General features: G+C 37.7%; 5 protein-coding genes across 8 annotated transcripts; 2 read left to right on the top strand and 3 right to left on the bottom strand.

Annotated features, from left to right (window-relative positions):
- Window positions 1-291: 291 nt before the first annotated feature.
- pex26 (peroxisomal biogenesis factor 26) lies at window positions 292-2,679 on the bottom strand. The gene is made up of 5 exons (XM_039667806.2): window positions 2,307-2,679; window positions 1,386-1,532; window positions 957-1,279; window positions 670-816; window positions 292-590 (listed from the first exon to the last, which is right to left on the bottom strand). The coding sequence occupies exons 1-5, from the start codon at window positions 2,510-2,512 to the stop codon at window positions 487-489; spliced, it is 927 nt and encodes a 308-aa protein (XP_039523740.2). The 5' UTR covers window positions 2,513-2,679; the 3' UTR covers window positions 292-486.
- A 73-nt stretch (window positions 2,680-2,752) lies between these two features.
- rhno1 (RAD9-HUS1-RAD1 interacting nuclear orphan 1) lies at window positions 2,753-4,570 on the bottom strand. 2 transcript variants are annotated; one of them, XM_039667812.2, is made up of 4 exons: window positions 4,413-4,570; window positions 3,912-4,107; window positions 3,763-3,829; window positions 2,753-3,663 (listed from the first exon to the last, which is right to left on the bottom strand). In XM_039667812.2, exons 2-4 carry the CDS (start codon window positions 4,089-4,091, stop codon window positions 3,164-3,166), a joined length of 747 nt encoding a protein of 248 aa, XP_039523746.2. In that variant the 5' UTR covers window positions 4,092-4,107; window positions 4,413-4,570; the 3' UTR covers window positions 2,753-3,163. The 2 variants fall into 2 exon arrangements, with proteins under 2 accessions (XP_039523746.2, XP_039523745.2); XM_039667811.2 differs by having other exon boundaries at window positions 2,753-3,829; window positions 4,413-4,569.
- Window positions 4,571-5,003: 433 nt separating this feature from the next.
- Window positions 5,004-10,293, top strand: foxm1 (forkhead box M1). 2 transcript variants are annotated; one of them, XM_039667711.2, is made up of 9 exons: window positions 5,004-5,181; window positions 5,879-6,298; window positions 6,386-6,525; window positions 7,235-7,417; window positions 7,515-7,643; window positions 7,770-7,829; window positions 8,091-8,148; window positions 8,230-8,414; window positions 9,025-10,293. In XM_039667711.2, exons 2-9 carry the CDS (start codon window positions 5,923-5,925, stop codon window positions 9,814-9,816), a joined length of 1,923 nt encoding a protein of 640 aa, XP_039523645.2. In that variant the 5' UTR covers window positions 5,004-5,181; window positions 5,879-5,922; the 3' UTR covers window positions 9,817-10,293. The 2 variants fall into 2 exon arrangements, with proteins under 2 accessions (XP_039523645.2, XP_039523646.2); XM_039667712.2 differs by having other exon boundaries at window positions 5,048-5,181; window positions 5,883-6,298.
- Window positions 10,294-11,605: 1,312 nt separating this feature from the next.
- Window positions 11,606-16,616, bottom strand: LOC120476606 (cystine/glutamate transporter). The gene is made up of 13 exons (XM_039667745.2): window positions 16,469-16,616; window positions 15,830-16,082; window positions 14,807-14,933; window positions 14,620-14,735; window positions 14,405-14,530; window positions 13,961-14,060; window positions 13,841-13,885; window positions 13,621-13,744; window positions 13,429-13,532; window positions 13,211-13,307; window positions 12,189-12,338; window positions 11,931-12,108; window positions 11,606-11,802 (listed from the first exon to the last, which is right to left on the bottom strand). Exons 2-13 carry the CDS (start codon window positions 16,071-16,073, stop codon window positions 11,738-11,740), a joined length of 1,476 nt encoding a protein of 491 aa, XP_039523679.1. The 5' UTR covers window positions 16,074-16,082; window positions 16,469-16,616; the 3' UTR covers window positions 11,606-11,737.
- An 895-nt stretch (window positions 16,617-17,511) lies between these two features.
- On the top strand, window positions 17,512-24,158 carry pgm3 (phosphoglucomutase 3). 2 transcript variants are annotated; one of them, XM_039667733.2, is made up of 13 exons: window positions 17,512-17,605; window positions 18,589-18,797; window positions 18,901-19,085; window positions 19,885-19,952; window positions 20,107-20,240; window positions 20,857-21,052; window positions 21,245-21,402; window positions 21,485-21,568; window positions 21,660-21,758; window positions 22,136-22,255; window positions 22,355-22,477; window positions 22,547-22,720; window positions 23,103-24,158. In XM_039667733.2, exons 2-13 carry the CDS (start codon window positions 18,591-18,593, stop codon window positions 23,190-23,192), a joined length of 1,638 nt encoding a protein of 545 aa, XP_039523667.2. In that variant the 5' UTR covers window positions 17,512-17,605; window positions 18,589-18,590; the 3' UTR covers window positions 23,193-24,158. The 2 variants fall into 2 exon arrangements, with proteins under 2 accessions (XP_039523667.2, XP_039523666.2); XM_039667732.2 differs by having other exon boundaries at window positions 17,570-17,652.
- Window positions 24,159-24,185: the final 27 nt, after the last annotated feature.

Here is a 24,185-nt window from a genome sequence, read left to right as displayed (position 1 = left end):
AACAAATAACCTTACGGTAAAGTGTTACCCAACTGTTATTTTTATTATTATTATCAAACATTAATCACCATTAGGCCTACATTTTTTAAATCAATAGAAATATCAGGAAATTCTAATACACATTTTTAGATATAGGCTATATTTGAATGTACATAAACCTCTTAATTTTTAATTTAATAAAATGACATTTAAAAATACATATTAATGAACTTTTAATTAACAGTTTCTTAAGCCTTAACCGTGACTATATATTCACAAAAGTTGTATGTACAAGTACAGATGCACAGGAACTCATATATATACATTTTATTACACAATTAAATTACATTTGATCTGCATTAAATATTTCTCTATATCAGATATCACTATCTTTGATATAATTCATTGATTTATCTATAAAATAACTATATTCACAAACAAATTGAGCAAACACAGGATTTACAATTTTGGATGGCAACATTTTCTCACAGTTCAACTCCAGTAACTCTAACTTCTGTTGTTGGCTCTGTAATAAGGTCCAAACATGGTGTTCCACGTCTGCTGAAGGAGTCTATGCAGCTGGAGCAACCATGGGAAAGCTGAGGGAAGAGCTGAGAGCAGAGCATTATTTCAGGACAGGCTATAGTCAGTCATTATTAAGAATGCACTTCATAAAGAGAGGTCTCTTACCTGGGTCTATGCGAACGAGAAGAAGATACACCAACAGTAAACCCAGAAAAACTCTGTGCATAGAGATGGATCTAATTCTCACACTGGCTACTGAGAGACCTCTGTATAACAGCCTCATTATAGATTTCAGTCGCTGGTTTGATCTCTCTGTCAATAAAACATTGTTGAATACATTAGTTGCAAAAACATTCTACAATTAAAATGTATAATATACTTTGAATCTAAAGATACTGCAGAATTTGTTAGATATATAGCATTTTGACTCTAAATAAATAAAAGAAAGTCACCTTGTTGTGAAGTACTAGTCGTTGCCACCACTGCTACAGATTCAGGATTTGAATTGGACGATGCTGCATTTTTCTCATTCTGAATGTCTACTAAACTACAGACTGCTTGTATCTGTTCATCACTGAATGCCACCCGACCCACATTGCTCTCTAGCAATTTCAGAGCTTCAGTCGTGTGACCCATCGGAATCAGTATGTGGAGAAAATACAGCTCAGCCACAGTGCTGAAGCCTGATTGGGTCATGTTACCAGAGCAGTGCAGCCAATCACAGACCGCATCCTTCATTACAGCCTGTTCACCCACTTTCACATAGAGTAGAATGCTGTGAAACACAGTTCATCTACATTAGGTGTTATCTTGTGGTACTTCACCCAAATTCAAACTGCTATTTGATGTTATTTTGAGATTAATTTGCAGAATCTTCTTACCACATTTGAATAATCTTGGCAGGAATTTTCTCTGTTTCTCCATACTGCTGCAAAACCCATGACAGAACTCCACGCCACTGATTGAGCTCTGCCAGTGCTTGAATCCCCACTATTGTCAAAGCTGCTTTCAGTTCTGCATACTTGAAGCTGTGGGGACAAACATTTAGTATTAGATTAAAAATGGTAAATTAATGAATCCTCATAGTGTTAACAGCTGTTAACAGTCCGTTCACCAGCAGTGCTGGGTATATTATCAGATTCCAAGTTTTAAAACTTTGGTAGCCTATCACCTCCTGACAAACACATTCATTGTTATTTGTATGGTCACTCAGTGACTAATTTAACCATGTATTACTGTCTTTTGTCTTTCAAACACATACAAAAAAAAAAAAAAAAAAAATCACATTTCATTTTTACATGAAATGCAGGGATTCCCCAACCTTTTTGTCAGCTGAACCTCTTACTAAGCTAACCTAATATATTTAATTACTCTGATATTTTAAATTAATAAATTAGGTCAATAATAAAATAAAGTTCACGGTTCTCTGATATCGGTTAATGGTCTCATGACAAACAGGTAAACTAAAAAAGCAAGTGTTTGAAGGGTGTTTATTTTGCCCAGTTCTGCAAACTGCACCAGTCTGGGAAACCTTGAAGGAATGTAATGTTTAATGCACTTCATTGATAAAGAATGGATTTTTTTTCACTTTGTATTTTAAAAAAACAATATGGTAGGCTACAAGCTTCTATTCAAAATGAATCTAAAAGTGGTCAAATTATATTACCTTAAATGTGTGATATTATGGATTACGTGGATGACTAACTACAATTTTTGATAATATGTAACAGTTAACGTTCATTTTGGAATCAGTCACCATCTACAATTTGTAAGGACTGTCATCTACCCAGCACTGCGCTTACCAGTTTTCCTCCTGTTCTGCAGAAGAGCCCAAACTCTCAAGCCCTTTCTCGCATGTGTCCAGGGCAGCCTGAAAGTCTTTCTTTACCATTAAATATTCAACGGCAGCTTCCACCGGAGAGGCAAACGGACACGCGGGTGGGCTGACCAGCCGAACCGAGGCCGAACCACGACTGCCCGCCAGAGACATGGGCGAACTGCTCCTCATAACGGACTGCTATTGAGCTGTTAGTGCATTACAGACTTAATATCCAAGTAAGAAATAGTTTGGAATAATTTTAAATAAACGTTCAATGTCATTAATTCATTAAAAGACTACACGTGGATCATATCCAGTAAGTAAACAAAAACAGTTGCACAGAGCCACTTCCGCAATGGAGGACTAAGAAAAAGCCCGTCAAAATAAAAGTCGATAACTAAAAAGTTAAATATCGACAAAAAAAGCAAAATAAACACAAAATAATAATAATAATAATAATAATAATAATAAATAAATAAATATTATAATAATATTATGTAGACCAATTTTATCTTATATTTTACTAATTTGTTATTTATTTTATAAATACATTTTAGACATTCTCCTTTAACAAAAATATTGATAATATAAAAATATTTTGCACACACAAATGTATACAAATGCCATTTGGAAAATAAATTTAAGTAAATAATACACTGATGTCCAAAAGAATACAAAGGTGCATTAATTAAGGCTGGGGATGTCAAAATTACATCTTTAATTCTTCACTTCTACAGTGTCCATATATTAAATTATCACATTTGTAAGTCATGATTTCCCAAATCTTATCAACTCAGTATTGACAACCAAACAAATAAATGGTTAACTTGTAATCTATGTTCACTCATTGGCAACTTCTGCATCTGACAGAAGAAGCTGACCTCTGTCAATCAATAATTTCATCAGTTCTTTCCTACGTCTCCATGTCACCCTCAGCCCATAGTCTTTTTCAGGCGTGTCCTTCACCAGGATGCTTGTGTTCTCGGTTCGTGGAGGAGTTTTTGCCAGATTTGAGGAGAAAAGGAGATGTTGAACATTGGTTGGAGAAGTGCTGGAAACGTGTGGCATTTCTGGTGTCTCAACATTTGGTGGTTCTGGAACTGTGCTGTGCTGTGTGTTGGGTGTGTGAATGGAAGCTTTATTCATTCCTTTTCCATTTTTACAGAATGAAACGCAAGTACGCCTGGAGGAAGCAGATGTAATACGTCCAGCCATCTTCCTCTCCACCCCTTTTCGAGGAAACTGAGTTCTTCTTGGGGTTTCTTGAAGTTCCTTGCGATGACTGTCTGAAGAAACGAGCCTATCATTTTTCGTCCTTGAACTACGAAGGTTTTCACGTCCTGTGGTTGCATTAAAGGACAAGGGAGTATATTTGCAGCCCCTTGTTTTTCTAGCCGAAGGTAAACCCAAACCTGACACCTTGTTTGTGATTTTCGTACCTGCCTTGTTAGCTCTCTTCCCTCGACTAACCGCCGTGGTCTCAAGTGAATTAAACTGAGGAGACACCTATAAACAAAGAATATGCAGTTTATTAAAAACAAGAATTCACTCATAACATAAAAGTAAGGGTTGCAAAGCATGCACATACCCAAGAGGTACATGGTGCACCACTTTGCTGTTGTTTTTCAGATATAAATGACCTGGGATGAATGGCACTCCGTAGTTGTGTTCCATATTCATGCTTTGGTCCATTGATGGGTGCTTCTACAAACAACAGCTGAGACTTGTGCGGGTTCAAGAGTCTCTTCTTATGTGAAGTGCGTGGCATTAGAAGACATGATATGCTGCATTAAAATGAAAACAACATCAAATCAGGCAGAGAAAACTACTAACGTTACTACTACTACTCTACTGACAGTGCAATGTAATGTGTCAAGCAGGGAGACAACTTGTAAGACACTGACTAGTAAAACATTTAGGTGCCTAACAAGCTTTAATACTCGTGCAAAACGTCTTATTTAATATAATTAGCATGATGTGATCATATGTTTCATGCACTGTTCCGGTGGTTGCAATACTTTGAACTATAGAGAAAGTTCGCACGTGGGTTAAATACATGGCATGGAATGAAACCTTAGATGATACTCACGCATCGCTTCCTATTTCTTCTTCTCATTCGCATTGTATTTTTTCTTTGGACCATGTACATTTGACAAAGAGATTGATAAACCGTCTGCGAGTTTGTGGGAAAGTCCACCCCCCATTCACACAGTCATATCCCTCCAACAAAAGAACTGGAAGTGGCTTGAATGTTAGCACCACAAGAGGCGGGACTTAGTGGCCCGGACGTTGTTTTGATTGGTCAAGTAGGATGATTCCAAATATTGTAATTCTTCATTGTGGGCTTTTTATAATTTCCATTATTACTATTTTTAGTCAGTATGTCAATTATTGACTAGACTGACGAAATATTGATCAGATATCATCAAAAATACACCAGACTACATAAACTGTGTTACTATTCTCAGCGGATCAATCGCATTCGATTGTGATTATTGAATTAGGCTTTTTTTAAATTGCGGTAGCAGGTTTCCATCCAACAAAGTGGTAGAAATTTGTCAATCCGGGCCGCCGATCGCCCCCTAAAGGAATAATAACTTACTGCATACTAGAAAACAGCAACACTCGACACTCGTCTACGCCCGTGTGTAGTCCATGGTGTAGTCTCCATTGGGCACTGCGTGATCACGTGACAAGGCTGTACCGCTCTGCGCCAAAATTCAAAATCTCACCAAATGCGCACAAGAGTCTCCGGACTCCGGAGTTTTTCATTTACCCCATCAAAATATATTTGACCTCCCAGCACTGCCAGATTAACTCAAATAAACCATCGTCTGCATGGCTGACATGATATGAAGGTTTGATCCGCTTCGTATTATTTGATATGTGTCTTACTTTTAATGAAATAAACAGGAGCTGTAGTAACGTGATCACTAACGTTAGGCCGCATGTCAGATAATAAAGGAAGATAGTTTACAATATAATAATTAAGTGTATTAATTATATCTATTCATTTTAAGGCAATAATAATATTTAATGTGTTTCAAAACATCGATCTTAGCGAATAACGTTATTGATAAATAAACAAATAAAAGCAAATCGTTACAGACCTTGCATTGCACAAAAACTTTTGTTTCGGAGTGATCTGTCGTCATTATAATAACAATTACAACACTACAGTACATCAGATTGAAAGTAATCAGTTTGTAACGGTATTTTATATTCTAGAACTCGATTCGTCATTTAAAAGTCGTTGGACAAAAAAGTCGTTTTATCAACAGATTTTCTTATCGGTACGTTTGGACATGATCTGCTAATATATGATATTTCTATACATTTGATTTATATTTTCACAAATGTGTCACATTTGTTTTGACTCTTAATATGCTTTTGATTCAAGATGTATTGTTATTTTGATGTTAAATATTGTATAATTCATATTCACGCAACTGTAGCGAAGCAACTGTAGTCGAGTAACTTAACGTTAGTTCCTATATACACTGTAACGTTACTTAGAATTAAAAACGTGTAACATTTTATGGTTCATGTTGTTAGACAGGCATCAGATAGATAGCTGCTACATTTGCTGTGAGCAAACAATGAGAGAGAGCCCGAGGAGACCCATCATCCTGAAGAGGAGGAAGCTGCCATTTCAGAAGAGTGAATCTGATGTAGGGTGTGATGAGGCAGATGGGCCGCGCTCCCAGACCACCCAGACCCCGACCCCATCCACCGCCCGCTGCTTCCCCGATGGCATCCGCGTCATGGACCACCCCACCATGCCGGACACACAGGTGGTGGTGATACCGAAAGCAGCCGATCTGCAGAGTGTCATCAGCGCCCTGACAGCCAAAGGGAAGGAGTGCGGGCCTCAGGGCCGAAACAAGTTCATCCTGCTCAGTGGCAGCACCAGTTTAGAGGAGAGCAAAACCCTTGGGTGTTTTTCTACAGAACCCGGGGCTGATCTTGGGAAAGGTGAGGGACATGACTAAGAGCATGTTTGCAAGTTATTGATGTTGTGAGGAATGTAAGATGACTGTTTTTGTTTACCCATGACAATAGTGAAAAAGGAGACTGAGTGCTACCCGCTTGATGATAGTCTGACGAACATCCAGTGGCTGGGAAAAATGAGCTCGGATGGACTCGGACCGGAGTCGAACCAAAAATGCCCTAGCAAGGACAATCCAAGTGACTGTAATCAGGTACACAACATTAAAAATGGCATGAAATGAAAATCTGTTGTCTATTGCAAATGTTCTATTTTTAAAAAATGTGTCGTATGAAAACGATTTAAAGGGTTAGTTTACCCCAAAATGAAAATTTTGTCATCATTTAGTCACCTCATGTTCTTTCAAACCCGTGAGACTCTTGTTTATCTTCTACGAAACACTAATGAAGATCTTTTGAATGAACAGATTTAATTTAGGCTTTATTAACATATGGAAGTTGAACCACAAGAATGAACCTCATTGGTCCTTGCACGTTCTCGTATGCTTGTGCTTCTGTTTACCACAACTAATGTGAGTTGATGGATGTTTATATATGCATAAATGCCTAAATTCAGTCTGTTCATCATCAAAGCGGTAGTTCAATGAAGGGCAGAAAGCTCTCAGATTTCATCAAAAAGACCTTCATTTGTGTTCCGAAGATGAACGAAAGTCTTACTGGTTTAGAACAAAATAAGGGTGAGTAATTAATGACAGAATTAAAACTTTTGGGTGAACTATCCCTTTAAATGTTTACAATATGTGTTAGAAGTAGTTGTTTTTTAAAAAAAAAGGACTATTCTAACTCTATTTTGGCTTTGTTTGAAGCATCATGACATTAGTGTCGTGTATTGAACGAATTGTTATAGACTTAATGATAGAATGACATTTTATAAAATTGTTTGTTTCTTTCCTCTTTATTCAGATTCCCAAATGTCCAGAGAAGGAGAAGGACCCTCAGTCCGAGCGACCCCCGTATTCCTACATGGCAATGATCCAGTTTGCTATCAACAGCAAGAATAACAGACACATGACCCTGAAGGAAATTTACAATTGGATCGAAGACCATTTTCCGTATTTCAGAAATATGGCCAAACCCGGATGGAAGGTAGCGTTTAAAGTTAATTCACTTTCAGTTTACACAAATTTCTAATAAATAATGTCTGAAAGTGATTTATTTTTTTAATTTTTATTATTATTATTAGAATTCCATACGTCACAACCTCTCACTGCATGACATGTTTGTCCGTGAAACGTCTCCTGATGGCAAGATCTCCTATTGGACGATTCGACCGGAAGTAAACCGCTGTCTCACTTTGGACCAGGTTTACAAGGTGTGTATTAATATAGATCACACTCTCGTTTTATTATATCCCAGTCACTTACAGCTGCTGCTTTGTCCATATTGGATTTTATCCTTTCAAATGTGGTCATCTCTTATTTCCTGGCTCATCCCACAGCCTTTGGTTGACCCAGTGACCCCCACTTGCCCTCAGACCACACAAGTTGGTTACCATCAAGTAAGATCCCCTTTTGTACTCTAAGTCATCCTCTCACAGGCAGATCGACAGGGACCAGCCTTTCAACTTCTACAGGAATCAGTTATTTCATTTCAGGGAGATTCAGACAGACAGAAGGAAGCATGTTCAGCTCGAAATCATCGCTTGTTTTGTTTCTTTTATCAACTAACATTCCTTAGAAAGACAGACAGCCTTTACGCCGTAGCTAATTTGAACGTCACACTTTCAACAAATGTAAACAAATCCTCTTTGTTCCCGTAGCAACAGAAGAGAGGTCCTCCGGAGGTGAAGAAGGCGATACCCATCGCCGGTAGCACAGGTGAGTGTTGGGCTGGATGAGAGAGATGAATGTCTCAGAGCATATGTTTCTTGACTGTCGTTTATTTCCGCTCACCCTCAGAGAGAAAGATGAAGCCTCTTCTGCCTCGGACTGACTCGTACCTGGTTCCCATCCAGCTTCCTCTGGGTCAGTCACTCTTCCTGCCTTCCTCCAGTCCCGTGTCTCTCGCCACTCCTCCACACACTCAAATCGCTTCCATTCCCAGCTCCAGCAGTGCAAGCAAGAGGGTCCGGATTGCTCCGAAGGTGTGTGTGTGTGTGTGTGAGAGAGAGAGAGAGAGAGAGAGAGAGATTGAAACAAAGAAATTTCTAGTAAATTACACAAAGAAATGGCAAGGAACACATTTAATTAAATTTGAATTATATATTTAGACTATTATGGTAATTAATTAATTAATGGTCAATTCATTGGAAATCAATACATTCAACCCTGCTTGATGGTGGATGGTTTACATGCTATCTGGCTGGTCATGTATGGTCATTAACTGATAGAAGATAGTCTAAAGCCCAAAGTATACTAGCAGTCCATGTGATGTGATTTTCTTCATCGGGAGGGTCCACGGAAGTCCACTCACACCATTTGTGTGGTCCGATTTTGTCCATGCAGTCAGTATCGCCACTCCCTGTACACACGAGTATGCGTGATCGCAAAAGTTAAAAGTGAGCGCACATTCAAAAGCGATTTCAATACCTCACATATTAATAGCAGCTACCTGATATTAATAGCAGCCCCCACCCCCTACCTAGGCCTTAAATGGTTGATGGTAGTTAAGAATTAAACTTTATGCAACTTTTTATTTCAACTTTTTTCTTTAACAACATTAATTTCATGTTTAACGCATGTGTGTCATGTAAGGTCTCGCAGAGTGAGGTGAGCTCGGTGATGCTGTGTAATCCCGCCTCTCGGGAGATAAAGGAGGAGCCTGTGTGTGTGTCTCTGACTCCTGTGGTGTCCGAACCTCCGCCCCCCAAAACCAGGCAGCGAGAGAACAGCAGCTCCCGCCGCAAACAACGCCTGGTCCGGCCAGCCAACGAGGAACCCGTCCTGCTCTACCCCGACAGCACTCTCTTTGACTCGGGCGTAGTCTCCGACGTCTCCGCCTTCCAAGACACTCAGGAGGCGGAGCCTGATCCGGAGCCCCTGCCCACCTGTAAACCCGACTTTGACAGCCCAAACAGAGAATACACTTTTAAAACGCCCATTAAGGGCAGCCACCCTTCCTCATCTACTCCCAGCAAGCCACCCACAGTGCTGGAGCCCTGGAGGATCACTCCTGTCGGGAAGGGAGGTGTGCTGGACTTTAGCCCCATTCGAACGCCCAGCGGGCCACAGCTCACCCCACAGCGGCACGAACACACACCTTTCAGTTTCAACAGCACACCGTTTAAGGAGCTGCCGCTTTTCAACTCCCCTCGAGAGCTGCTCACCTGTGCCCGACCATCCCCGAGACGCTCCACCCCGGCCTGCTCCAGAGAGCTGCTGCAGGTGGGCATCGCCAACCGCTCTCTCACCGAAGGGCTCGTCCTGGACACCATGAACGACAGCTTGAGTAAAATTCTAGTGGATATCAGCTTCTCCGGCCTGGAGGATGATGATCTCGGCATGGCAAACATCAGCTGGTCCCAGTTTATCCCTGAGCTGAAGTGACTCCTGACTTCCTTTATCTGAGCTGCTTTACTTCCTTCACTGCCTTTGACTCTTATTTACTTGCTTTTGATCTCTTCTATTTTTATAAGTGTTTTCTGAATTTCTCTGCTAACAAATGTTGCTATTTCACTGCCTATTACTGTATGTCTTTGTGTTTTGGATATGTAGGCCTTTATTTGCTTTATTCCTGAGCAAAACTGTTAGTGACGAATGTACTTAGAGATAATTATTTTGCACAAGTTGTAATATATAAATGTGAGTGTGTGTGAGACAGAGAGAGACAGAGTGTGTGTATTATAAGTAAGTGGACAAACAGATATAACAGATTCATTCATTTTACACTACCCAACTTATTTCTCTGTTTTGGAATAATTTTGAACACCTTGGTTTAGCCAGATAGATTGATGATGAAAATGACACAAAAAGAGATTTTTAAGAGAATTTGGCATATAAAATAAAACCGTATGCAAAACCTTTTATACGTTCTCTTAGAGTGACGGGTTCATAGTTAATTGCAGATGGTCATGTAAGTGTTGCACTTTTTTACTGTTGAAGAATTTAAATGGAGTATCGAGCTGTTTATAACATCCTATAATGTGTTTTCATGGTTACAAGCATGTCGTAATAGTGACTCATCTCTGCTGCTGCTGCTTTTCTGCATTCATGTATCTTTGCTATTAAGAACAATTTAAGACACTTGTGTTCTGGATGTTGGATATGACCAAGATGAGCATTCTAAGAGATTTTTGGTGCATTCCAAAGCTTTTAATGTTCATTTCCATGTATAGAGAGTGATTAGTAAGCATGCAGAGTTCTTATGCTTAGAAGACTACCAATGTTGCTGTTAATTCATGTCACATTATATTGTATTCTTCCAATGTAAAAACAGCAACAACAAAAATGCAAGATGTCATAAAAAATATAAAAACTGCACGGTTGACAGATTGATGGTGTTAAAATGTCAGAACACATTATCATTAGAAGTTAAATACAAAATCCTAAAAATATAAAAGTACATTCAAGCACAGACATTTGAAAATCTGTCACTGTCATTACCAAGTGCCTTGATACTTGGCTTTTGTAAGATTTCAAAACTATTTATTAATCAACTTTCATTTCTCAACAGTCAACCTTTTGGTAACATGAAAAGATGTCCCTCTGCCATTGAAAAAAAAAAAACGGATGATATTCACACCCTCTGCCATTGAAAAAAAACGGAGGATCAATAGGATGTGTTTTGTGATTCTTGTGAAGATCGTATTGAAGTTGTCTACCTGGCATTTCTCTGAGCTATGAAAACATGCTATGACCAGAAGCTACAATCGTCATTTCCAACAAAGTATACAATTTGGTTTCTCTTCCTATTGTATTTATTTCTTCAGATTATAGGGAGACTTAAAAAAAAATGGAAATTAGAAATCAATCAATCAAGGGCACTTTTAATTCCTGTCTTTGATTTAAATAAAAACTAGAATTTTACTCAAGAAAATGTGAGTGTTGATTGGCAGAATTGATAGGGTGCCAGGATGTTGTTGTGCAGTCGCTACACTCAATGCAAAAAATAAAAGGTTATTTATTGGCATAAATGGTTATAGGCCTAGTAGTAAAAAGATTCTTCTGATTATTAAAATATTCAACCTAAGAAAATAATGGTTGTTTTAAAGGGTTAACGTTAGTTCACCCAAAACGTTTTAACCCCTTAAGATCTTATCACTGTAAGGTTCTTTGGGGAACAAATGGTTCTTCTGTGGCATCACTGTCAAAACCCCTTATTGAAACCTTTGTCTTTAAGTGTGTAGGGTGGTTAGGGGTTTGTTCAAATGAGCAATAGTTATAGCAAGCAAGCACCACAAAAATGTAAAACTTTGACGCCAATCCCAACACTCAGCACATGAATTTAGCTGAGTTTGGTGATGCTCCATCAGTAGGTCTGAACTTCCTGCTGAGCCACTTCCAGAAGAATCTGCATTTGTTGACTCAAATAATCTGCACACAATGAAGTTTAGGTCAGCGATTGGAGCCTTGACTGATTGCAGGAATAATTTTACTGAAGAATCACTAAATGAATGTTAAGCTTATGGATTCAATACATAAAGTTGCTTTGCAGTACTTACTGAAAGATTTTTTCCAGCGTTCAGGTATGTATGACTTCTTGACTGTCAGGTAATACACAGGTATTCCTGAGATGGTGAGGGCACAGCTACCCCCCGTGTTCCAAGGGTCCGAATACAAGGACAGGCCCACGATGAAGAAACACACTATGGTAAAGACCACCGCAACTGCTAGAGGGACCTGACACAGTCACAACAATGTTTAAAAAATTCAGTGACAAATTCCTATAATATTTCAATTAATAAGCCATCTAAATGGACCTTGAACGGTCTGGGATGTTCTGGAAATCTGTAGCGGTGAATGATCATTCCCAAGGTCGCCATGGCAATGAAGAGCCAACGGGAGAATGACGCAAAGTTGATCAGTTGAAAGATCTCACCTCTTGCCAACATGATGATGACCAGAGGATACTGCAAACATCAGGAGGAACATGAGCGGACATGACAATCATGGAGGAACCACATATGGCTAGGAATGATGCATGTAATCTGGATTACATAATCCGATTTTTTGAAAAAAGGTCTGCTTGTAATTAGATTAGATTGCATTTTTAAATACTTGTAATCAGATTACAGTAGCTTTTATTTATTACATATCACAATGACAGTAATTATTCCAAATTAATTTATCCTCCCTAATTCTTATTTTCCTTTTATTTACCAACATCTTATAAACCTACACAATTTTACTTGTGAGTAAAAAGATTTTAAATTAATATTCCAACACAAGTTCATGGTTCTCTGATGTTGGTTAATGGTCACATGACATGCAGGTAAACACATACATTTTTAATATTTTGTTGTATTTAAATTATTGTGAAGTAGTTACTTCACAAACCCCAATTTGTAAAGTTTAATGCACTTCATGTTCTTGCAAACAAAGAACGGGATATATTTTCTTTATCTCTGTATTTTATGTCAATAGTATAAATTAATCATGTCATGTGTACAGTGTGTTAGGTCAACAGTGATCAAAAAGTAGTGTAATCTAATAGATTATTTTACTAACCACAACTGTCATCATGTAATTTGTATTCTGTAATGGACTATTTGTAAGTAATCAACACTCTTAAAAAAGGTTCTTTATTGGCATTGATGGATAAAGAACCTTTAATATCCTTTGAATCTTTAATTTCACAAAACACTCTTTTAGTGGAAAAATTTCTTTAAAGTTCTTTGCACAAAAAAATATTTAGGGAAACAAAAAGGGTTCTTCTATGGCATAGCTGTGAAAGCCTTTGAGAACATTTATTTTTGAAAGTGTACACTGGATGTGACTGTACCAGAAAAAGCACGGCTGGCAGCGGTGTTTGTCTGCGAATATGGATCATGGAGAATATCAGTGGAAAGTGACCCTCTCTGGCACCCACGAACAACATCCTGCAGGAACAGAGTAACAAAATCTTCACTTTTAACCGGTCAAAGTCAAAAACCAAAGCTATTAAACATAAATTTAGATGCACAACTTCTTTTAGCCTTTATACATTTCTGAGAGCCTTACCTGGGTGAACCAAAAAAGCCTCCATTAAGAGCTCCAAGGCAGGAAAGAGCAACTAATATGGGTATAGCTGGAGCTATACCCTGCAGAGCCCGACCTGCAAACGTCTGCAATGGATGTAGGACAGCACAATCAAGACATTTACTCTCCAAACTAGATCCTGTAATAGGCTACTCATCTCCAAAGTCTACTAACCACAGCCACGGCATCTGATATCAGTAACTCATCTGCGGTCATCATTGTATAGTAAGCCACATTGACCAGAACGTAACACACGGTAACAGTAACCATGGAGAAAATGATGGCCAATGGAATGGTTCTAACAAGAATATATGAGAAAGGAATCTTAGGTGTCTTTATATATTTATAAAAAACACTCTGTCAAGGTTTCAATTTGGCAAGAAGTTCTGTATACCTGTTGGGGTTAATTACCTCTTCGGTTATGAAATTTAAATAAAACCTGTAAGAAAAAACAAACTTTACATAATTTTTTTTAATCCTTTCCTTTAAGACATTTAGCACTGATGATACCCACCATCCGCCGTATGCATAAAGACCTGAATAAAAGGCCAAAGGAAGTTTGGTCAGAGATAATGAATCAGAGTCAAAGGCATTCTGGAAATTTTCAGTTTTCCCTGAAACAGAAAAAAAGAAAAATAAGAAGTCAGTTTCCTTACTCTTTTCTCATAATGCAATTAATAATCAAAATGGGGTTATTAACTGAAGCTAAAACCATTTTTTATTGTTACTTGAAATAAAATAAACATTACCTGAAAATGACATATATACTGAGCCCCTTTCCCATATCTCACACACTTTTGAATTTTCCTAATAAACACGAATATGCATGCCTATTAAAAATTTATTTTTTTAACAATCTTTATGCAGTTAAATTAATAGATTTTGTTTGAAAACATTCCAAAGTAATCCTGAATACTGTAATGCATATATTGCAGTAGACACAGCATGCAATTCTTACCATTGGCCAGAGCCATGATCCCCGGGATGATGATCAGAATCAGAGCAAACATCTTGATGAAGGTCAGCGAGATCTGCGTACGAGCTGCCAAAGACACACTCCAGCAGTTCACTGCCACCACAAATGCTATAGATAGAATAGATTACAGTTTTACATCACAGTTTTAGTTTGTTGTACAAACGTTAAGTATTCACTGCTGATCGTAAAGCACTCACTGACTCCAAGAATGCTGACGAGTTTGACCAGAGCTGTCGGAGCGGCACACGGCAAGAAAAACGGCTCCACTACATAACGGCCAAAAGCCAGAGACACATAGGAAGCCACTGCAGGTCTGAAAAGACATTTGGACATTTAAAAATTCGCTGAACACAATAAAAACCCAAACACTCTTCGCACACACACCTGATGAATATGAACTCGGTCCACAGTCGCAGGAATGCAGGCAGGGGCCCCAGAGTCTCCAACAGGTAGGTGTAATGGCCCCCTGATTTAGTAAAGGTTGTGCCCAGCTCAGCATAGCACAGAGCACCTGAAGAGAACATGCAATATTTCAGAACTGGTTACAATAGGCTAAAAGTGAAAATAGTACACACAACCGGTCAAAATCTTTGAATTATAAAGGTTTTTTAAATATTTTGCTGCATTTTATTTGATGAAAAATACAGTAAAAAAAAGGAGGAATATGGTGAAATATTTTTACAATTTAAAACAACTCTTAAACAAATGATTTCATGAAGACTGATGATATGTTATAAATTGTTTTTTTTTTTTTAAATATTACTGTTTTTACTGTGTATTCTAACTGATCAAATAAATGTAGCCTTGACAAGCAGAAGAGCGTTGTTGGTGGTATAGGCCAAAATGTTGTTACGCCATTATGGTTTCAAGTTTCTTGGGACTATTATTTCTGCATTGTTGAAATGGGATGATAACTTAAAAAGCCCATGCTAGGCTCTTCTTCTAAAGACAGTCTAAGTGTGGTGACAGTGTGGTGAATCTATAGTTGTCTATTTTTATAGTGCAGTGATAGATAGCATCAACTTTCTCAATCATATGGTTTGGCAACTCTACTGCTCAGCAGACAAGTCAGATTAGTGGCACTTTTGATGTTTGTGCTCTGGAGATTGCCAAATGTTTTTGTAAATAGAAACCCATGTGTTTCTGCAGCGGTGAGCAATATAACAGACATATTTGTTGATCTCTTGAATGCAATGACCAATCAGAGGTGTTTAGTCAGAATCCACCCACCGCTCAAAACACCAGTGTTTGGTCAGTGCTGAGCTCTGCAAACTCACACACAACTCATTAACAGTGTTAGTGAGATTCATTGTGCAGTGTAGTGAACGTGCTGTTTTTATTGTTGATGCAATAAAATGTAAAAACACAAAACCTTTGATCTGTATAAGCACCAAAGATGTTCCTCACCAAAAGTGGAGAGGATGCCACACAGAGCCCAGACCAGCAGGGACAATCCCACACTGCCCGAATTCATCAATACGCCTTTGGGGGCGATGAAGATGCCGCTGCCCACCACAGTGCCAATGATGAAGGAAATGGATGGCAGCAGCCCTATCCTCCTCCTGAGATGTACTGCATCATCTTTCATGTTTTTTTTGCTACCTTCTTCGGACATATCATCAGTCGCGGGCGCTCTTTTAGAGACCCCCATCTCTCAGATCTTCACAAAGAGTACACAAATAATTTGCACAAATATCAAAAGTGACGCTTTAACAAACAACAACAAGGGTTACATTTTATTTCATTGGTCCACTTGAGACATTCTACTAACTAACTATAAGCCACTACACAAGTATCCAACTAACTATAGAATTGTAAACTGTTGGGGTTAGAATAAGTTGGTGGAATTGCAGAGTTACTTATAGTCAGTTGGTGTGGCAACCATTAAAATAAAGTCTTAGCAGATATTAAGCAGGCAGTCTAATACCAATAATGTCTCTTGTTTTCAAAGTGATACAAATCTGCCAAAGACATTGGTCAAATATTCAAATGCAAATCTTCCTTTAAGTAAAATGTGAGATCTATCAATATTTTTTTTCTACTCACCAGTCAGCTAGTAAGACCAGTATACCTTTCTCATTTGCGCTACGCCACTTGTTTTTGCACCTCCTTCCATGCAGAGTAACCCTGGAAACTGACCATCCAGTTCAGAGCTCAGGCAAGAAACAAAGCCAGCAGTCTTCCCCAGATTCATCAACACGAGTAATTAAAGCCTTTTAGACAGGAAAGCCATGTGCCATTGTGCTCTGTATGTAGTGTGTGAGTGTGCACAGCGGGACGCAGGAATCTGCCATGAGGACCTCCTCTTGTTGAAGCAGCTGCAAAATCTTCTTGTCAACATTGACATAAAAAACAAACAAAAAATGATTACAGGGAATGCACATATTACCCGAGAGCTGATTTTGTTAAGTCTACCAAGCAGATTACTGAAAGTCCTTTCAGAGCATGCTATGGAGTGTTAGTTTGTGTGTGTGAGGGGTCAGTCGTCACTGAGGGGGAGCTTAACAGTAAACTGTTATTTGGTCAGGGGCCGCAAACTTTCTCTCTCCTGGTTCTGGCTGTCTGCTTCATTTCGTCAGAAGCTGAAATGGAAACACATCTGTAAAAAAATAAAAAAATAAAAGTTTTACAACATTTGCATAAACATGTTTTCTGAATGTGTTTACACAGCTGATAATGAAAAAAAGAAAAAAGAAAAAAAAACCATCTGGGGCTCCACCACTATAAGCCATAGAAAATGTTCTTAAAGTTAAGTTATATTGAGATATAATGTAAACAGCATAATGTATACAGTCAGTATATGTATATATATATATATATATATATATATACTGACTGTATACATTATATATATATATATATATATATATATATATAATGAAACATGATTATATTTACATAATAAATATTTTACATAATGATATGATGTAATTTAATAATAAGATTTATTTCAAATTTAATATATGTATATGTTATAGTAAAACTCAGTATTTCAGGAATAACAACGAACATTCTCAGTTAGCACAGGCTAACATCATAGGTTAATCATAGTTAAAATATGCAAAAAATACACTGTGTACGTCATTGGAGGGGGCGTGGCGAATAACGTCACTGCAGCCACGTAATCAGGGAAGTAGGAAGCGCTGTTCAGAGCTCACGCCCTTCAGCCGCAGAAACAGCAGAGTGAGTGTAAACTTCAGCAACTGTTATGATATTAAACTCATTTATTGGTAAACAACAGAACTCTTATAATCAGTTAGAGTGTCTTGTTTTTGTTTGCAAGCCCGGATAATGTATTGCAAAAGTGTGATTAGATTCATTCATTCATTTTTTTTTAGATTTTAACAACTGTAATGTTATTATGATTATGTTTACATCTATTTATATCTGTAAGTGTGCATGTTTTATTGTTCAGTTGTTCATTTATTATTCTGGGATATATTACTTGGAACAGGCAAATCCTTGCTATTTATCTACGGATTGATTGATTGGAAGATTATTGATTTGATTATTGCAGTTTTATCACTTTAAATCGCAAACTGATTTGGTTTTTTAACGTTTTTCGTATTTATAGTCCAATCTCAGCAATGCATATAACTACATGAAGCACATGTTATGGGGTTACGGCGCATTAAAAGTTACTTTTTCATGTGAATAATGAAGTGCATTTCTTTAAATTAACAATAAAATAATAGTAGTTAGCCTACTCTTTCAAATAAGTAACGCGAAATTAATTATTATCCATTAATTGACAGCTCTCATGTTGAGAGAAATCACGAGTTAGAGTGCAGAGGTGTTGTGTAAACATGATGGTTATTGTAGTTCTAGACTAAATGTGAGCATGCATTTACTCATTTTACTTTCTTTTTTTTTTTAAAGATTCAGTATTCCTCAAAAATGAATAAAAACAATGAAATATTTTGGAAACCTCCAATAATTAAATATGTTAAAATACAAAAATATTTATGTATTTAATCTCACTTTATGAACCAATGTCTTTGCTGCTGACCTTCGATGATCCAATTCAACCATAAGAATAAGCAAAAATGACTTTAAATAAACATCACATTTGTGTTTCATTTCTTTTATTTCTGAAGTAAGAGTGTTGAACTTTCTTCTTCTGCTTCTTATTGTTAAATTAAGTTGTTTTTTGTCTTTGTTTTCAGGTATGGCTCAGTTTGAGGAGGTATCTCAAAAGTCCAAGCTGCATCCGAAGCCAGAAGGGCTTACATTGCAATATGGCACAGCTGGATTCCGCACTCACGCCAAACATCTGGACCACATCATGTTCCGCATGGGGCTATTGGCAACTCTGAGGTCTAAAAAGACTAAATCCACTATAGGAGTCATGGTGACTGCCTCCCATAACCCAGAGGTAAGACATGCACACATGTGTCCACATTTACCCTCATATCAATAGAACAGTGGTGCATTTTCACTTTCCGAGGATGTTGCTGCAATGTTATCACCTTTTCCAGGAAGACAATGGGGTGAAGCTAATTGACCCCATGGGGGAGATGGTGACAGCGGTGTGGGAGGAATACGCCACACAGCTAGCTAACGCCGAGCAGGACTCTCTCCTCAAAGCACTGAGAGATGTTATTGAGAAAGAAGACATCAGCATGAGTGAACCAGCGAGTGTCTACATCGGCAAAGACACCAGGTAAGCCTGTCTTCTGTTTACAAAGCAGGTGGGTTAACAACTGTCACAATTGAAAGCTTACGTACAAGAGAAGTTACCAAACCTGTAGACTTTTTAGTGGCCAAGCCAGTAGATCAAGTCAAAAACTTGAGATGTTTCACAGTCTGAAAATTTGACTCAATACTGTAGCTGAAATTAATCATGCTTACTGTCGTTATCCTTATCAGGATTTATTTTGGTTCTCATACACGTTTAGCTATACTTTATCAACTGAAAAATTTATAACATGAAGCCTTAGCTTATTATATCAGTCTACTAATACTGTAATGTAGGTCTGTCAAACGATTAATCACGATTAATCGCATCCAAAATAAAAGTTTTTGTTTACATAATATATGTGGGTGCACTGTGCATAATTATTTTGTATATATATATAAATACACACACATACATGTATATTTAAGAAAAAAATATTATTTATATATAAAATATTTATTTTTATATAAAATTTAAATGATATATAAATATATATATACAGTATATACATGAAAATATTTGTTAAATATATACAAGCATGTGTATGTATATATATATATATATATATATATATATATATATATATATATATATAAAATAATTATACACAGTGCACCCACATATGTTAATGTAAACACAAACTTTTATTTTGGATGCGATTAATCGTTTGACAGTCCTATGACTGGAAGTTGACATGTAGTTGCAAAGTTACTTATAATTAGTAGAATGTCTAAAGTGGACTATCAAATTTTCCTTTCATTTTTTTATTGTTTGTTTTATTTAGACCAAGCAGTGGCAGTCTCTCTCAGGCTGTGTTGGATGGCGTTTCCAGTTTAGGAGGCAAAACTCATGGTGTGTTCACAAAGTTCCTAACATTGCAAAAATTAAAGTAGTCTAACATGAATAACATGTAGGTGTACAGTTGGGAGATATGACGGTACAAAGGTTGATGCATTGCTCTGTTGGTTATTCTGTGTTGATCATGGGTGTGTGTTTCTTTTAAAAGACTATGGCCTGGTCACCACTCCCCAGCTGCATTATATGGTGTGCTGTTGCAACACAAATGGCTGCTATGGCAGTCCCACTGTTGAGGGCTACTACCAGAAACTCTCACAGGCTTTCCTGCAGCTCACCCAGAACGTAAGGGCGACATACAAGGTTCTGCATGATCTCCAAACGCTATAGTGCCCTTATTACACTACGCTCCTTTTGTTTTGTAGGTCTCCTACAATAATTTTGCATGCATCCAAGGTCACTTTCATTTTCTCATAATAAACATTGCAGCCTCACCTCTTTTCTCACAGTGTCTCTCTAGACCACTCCTTTCTAAATCCTAGCCTGTTGTGATTGGTCTACTGCTTTATCAGAAACAAAATGCCTATTACCAAATCTGTGATGCATATAGTAATGATGGCTCCGTCTTTACTAAATCATTTTAGGCTTGGGTCATCATCCATTGGATTTCCAGGCAAAACAAACCAAACTGCAACTGCAGTGTTTTAGGGCTGGTCAAAGTAGTTTTTTGTTCGCCAGTGGCCAGTGAAGACCATAGACTGGCATTATGCAAATTACAAACCTAAATAGGTTAAATATGAGACTTTGGAGTATACTTGAAACTTTGCAAACCTTTTTTTACATTCACAAACAACTATATTTCACACTACATGAAAGGTAAAATCCAAAAAAGCATAATTGGGGCACTTTAATAATCCTGCTTATTTCTAGCATTAAGTGTTTTTCTACTTGTATTCCAAAGGCCCCAAATCGCACTGATGATCAGAAGAAGCTTCTGGTGGATGGAGCCAATGGCATTGGTGCATTGAAGATGAGAGAAATGGAGATGTTTCTACGCTCCGAACTGCAGGTCATGCTTTCAAATGATGGCAGCAGTGGGAAACTCAACCACTTGTGTGGAGCAGATTACGTCAAAGTCCAGCAGAAAGCTCCTCAAGGTCTGTCAGAACTCTTTGAAGGATGAAAACACATGGTTCCTTGAACGTCCCATGAGGAAAACCCCTTTCATATGAGATGAAAAGATGATTAAAAATTTGTGTTTGTTTAATAATAATAATGAAAGAAACCTTGATAACACTTAAATCTGTTCATACCAAATAATCAGAGAAATCTCACTTTTCTCTCTCCAGGTGTGAGTATGACAGCAGGTGAACGCGGCTGCTCGTTCGATGGTGATGCCGATCGCATTGTTTACTATTACACTGACTCTAAGGGCCGCTTCCATCTCCTGGACGGAGACAAGATTGCTACTCTAATCAGCACATTTCTCAAAGAGCTGCTCACACAGGTTCTACACACGGTCTAGAATGGAATTAGCCACTTTTAAATGTAAATTCAGACATTAATTTTGTCTATGTGTGTGTGTTCAGGCTGGGTTGAATTTACAGATTGCTGTTGTTCAGACAGCATATGCTAATGGCAGCTCAACTCGCTACTTGGAGGACGTCATGAAGGTGATGTTCTTAGAAATATGTCCTGTTACTATTGTACTCTCCAATTTCTTGCTACTCAGTGATGTTAAGGTGACCTTCGACCTTTCAACAGGTCACAGTATGCTGTACGAAAACGGGAGTGAAGCACCTACATCATGCGGCGCAGGAATATGATATTGGGGTGTATTTTGAGGCTAATGGACATGGAACTGTGAGTTCATTGTAAAATAATGCAATTTTCACTATTTAAATTTAGCAGGTCAGAGTTCAGCAAACGTCATCAATTCTACACTTGTGGTTATGTGACCGGCCCATTCAAACTGACTTTTGAAGCTTTTCAGTTTAGAGTCTTTAAAGGGATACTCCACTTTTTTTTGGAAATAGGCTCATTTTAAACAGTTGCGTTTTACCATTTTCGAATCCATTCAGCCGATTTTCTGATATTTAGATGAATAACAGTAACCAGACAGTTTCTGGTCCCATTGACTTCCATAGTAGGAAAAATATATATACTATGGAAGTCAATGCATTTGGTTAGTAGTGTGTTAACTTGTGGTTTTACTAGTGGTTTTTGCTGATATGTTTTAGGTTTTGTTCAGCAAAGCTGCACAGAAACAGATTTTGGAGCTTGTGAAAGACCCGAACACCAACGACGAGAAAAAACGTGCGGTAAAAATCCTGGAGAACACAGTTAATCTGATTAACCAGGTATAAAAACACACGGCATCAAGCCACATCTTCAAATGCCCTATAGATATAAAACTAGGTGAAATTTTCCTTACTTAACTCCCTTGCTCTCTTCCTCAGACGGTTGGAGACGCCATCTCGGATATGCTTGTGATTGAAGCTGTGTTGGCGATCAGAGGGATGTCTGTGCAAGACTGGGATGCAATTTACACAGACCTGCCTAACCGTCAACTTAAAGTCACGGTGTGTACTTATGTGTGTTTTGTGAGGTCTGAGTGTAAGTGTGTGTGTTTTAACTGCTGGACTCTGCAGGTGTCAGACCGGCGTGTCATAGAAACGACAGATGCAGAGAGGAGGGCCGTGACTCCAGAGGGTCTGCAGGAGGCCATCGACTCGCTTGTCAAGAAGTACAAAAACGCGCGGTCCTTTGTTAGACCATCTGGAACTGAAGATGTGGTCAGGGTCTATGCTGAGGCTGACACACAGGTACACACACTGCTAGTATCATTATAAGCACTTTCTCTTGCTTGTCACTAGGGGGCTGCCTAATATTCAACCCAACATTAGTTGATGAGGAGAGGCTTTTAAAAAAACAAACTCACGGTCTATGACTGACAGATCGTTAACACTGCTGGTCCATGTGACAACATTTGACGTTACATTCAAGCTGTCCTCGGACTGCATGGCATTTCTGTGGCAGCACTATTAACACCTAAATGAATCTACAGCCATCATGTGGTACAAGTTGGAGTAATTACCAGCTCTACAAGGACTAGAAAAATATTTGGTCTGGGGAAGCCCTAAATATCACAATATATTTGATTGTTATTGCAATTGCAATGTAATTTTATTTTAATTTAATTTGCAGGAAAGTGCTGATAATCTGGCTCATGAGGTCAGCTTGGCTGTGTATCGTCTAGCTGGAGGGGTTGGAGACGAGCCTAAACCTTTACAATAATCTCACACACACACGCATACATTCATGCCATCAGTCAATGAGATACCATCCAATAAAATCATGTCAATATTAAAAATACTGTAAACTATATTTTGTTGTTGCACTAACAAATGTTTTGGAAGATGACCAATGTTAATAGTTTACTCTTGTACTGTATGAATGACCAACAATCTTTATTAATCTAAGTGTATGATAATGTGGGGATGTTAAACCATGATCCATGTGATTATTTCCTCACACTAACTTCATCAGACCAGACTGTATAAAATGCATTTTCAATTTTGCCAATTATTTTCGCATTTACCCTGCCATCTTGAAAAAATGAAAATAGCACTACTGAACAAAAGTTTGGTGTCAGTAAGATTTTAAATGCTTTTGAAAGGCTCACCAATGCTGAATTTATTGGATAAAAGCATCATAATACTACAAAATATTATTACAAAATAATAACTGCTTTCAGTTATTACAAAATAATAACTGTTTATTACAAAATAATAAAAAATTATTTTGTTATAAAATAATAACAAAATAATTAAGTTTTCGGCTTAATTACTCCAGTCAAAAGTGTCACATTATCCTACGGAAATCATTCTAATGTGATGATTTGCTGCTCAAGAAATGTTTCATTATCAATGTTGACAACAGCTGTGCTGCTTCATATTTTTGTGGAAACTGATTCATTTTGTTGAGGAATCTTTGATGAATGGAAAGTTTGAACGAACAGTGTTTGAAATAGAACTCTTTTGATCAATTTACATTGCATCCTAGCTGAATATAAATGTCAATTTCTCCAAAAAAAAAAAAAAACACTTTTGAGGTGCAATCAACATTTGGCTGTTCTCCAATTAAAGCCTTATATGATCGGAAATCTAAGGCATACTGGACTGTATATTGCATCATGCTATTTTAAACGGATGTTTTTTTGGCAATAATTCTTTAAATAAATAAAATATTTTTGCACTATCATTTTTGTGGTTTGCTTTAAAATGTCTT

The sequence above is a fragment of the Pimephales promelas genome, chromosome 24 (genome assembly GCF_988280905.1).
Source record: "Pimephales promelas chromosome 24, fPimPro1.hap1.1, whole genome shotgun sequence".
Lineage (NCBI taxonomy): Eukaryota > Metazoa > Chordata > Actinopteri > Cypriniformes > Leuciscidae > Pimephales > Pimephales promelas.
This window is presented reverse-complemented; position numbering and strand designations above follow the sequence as displayed.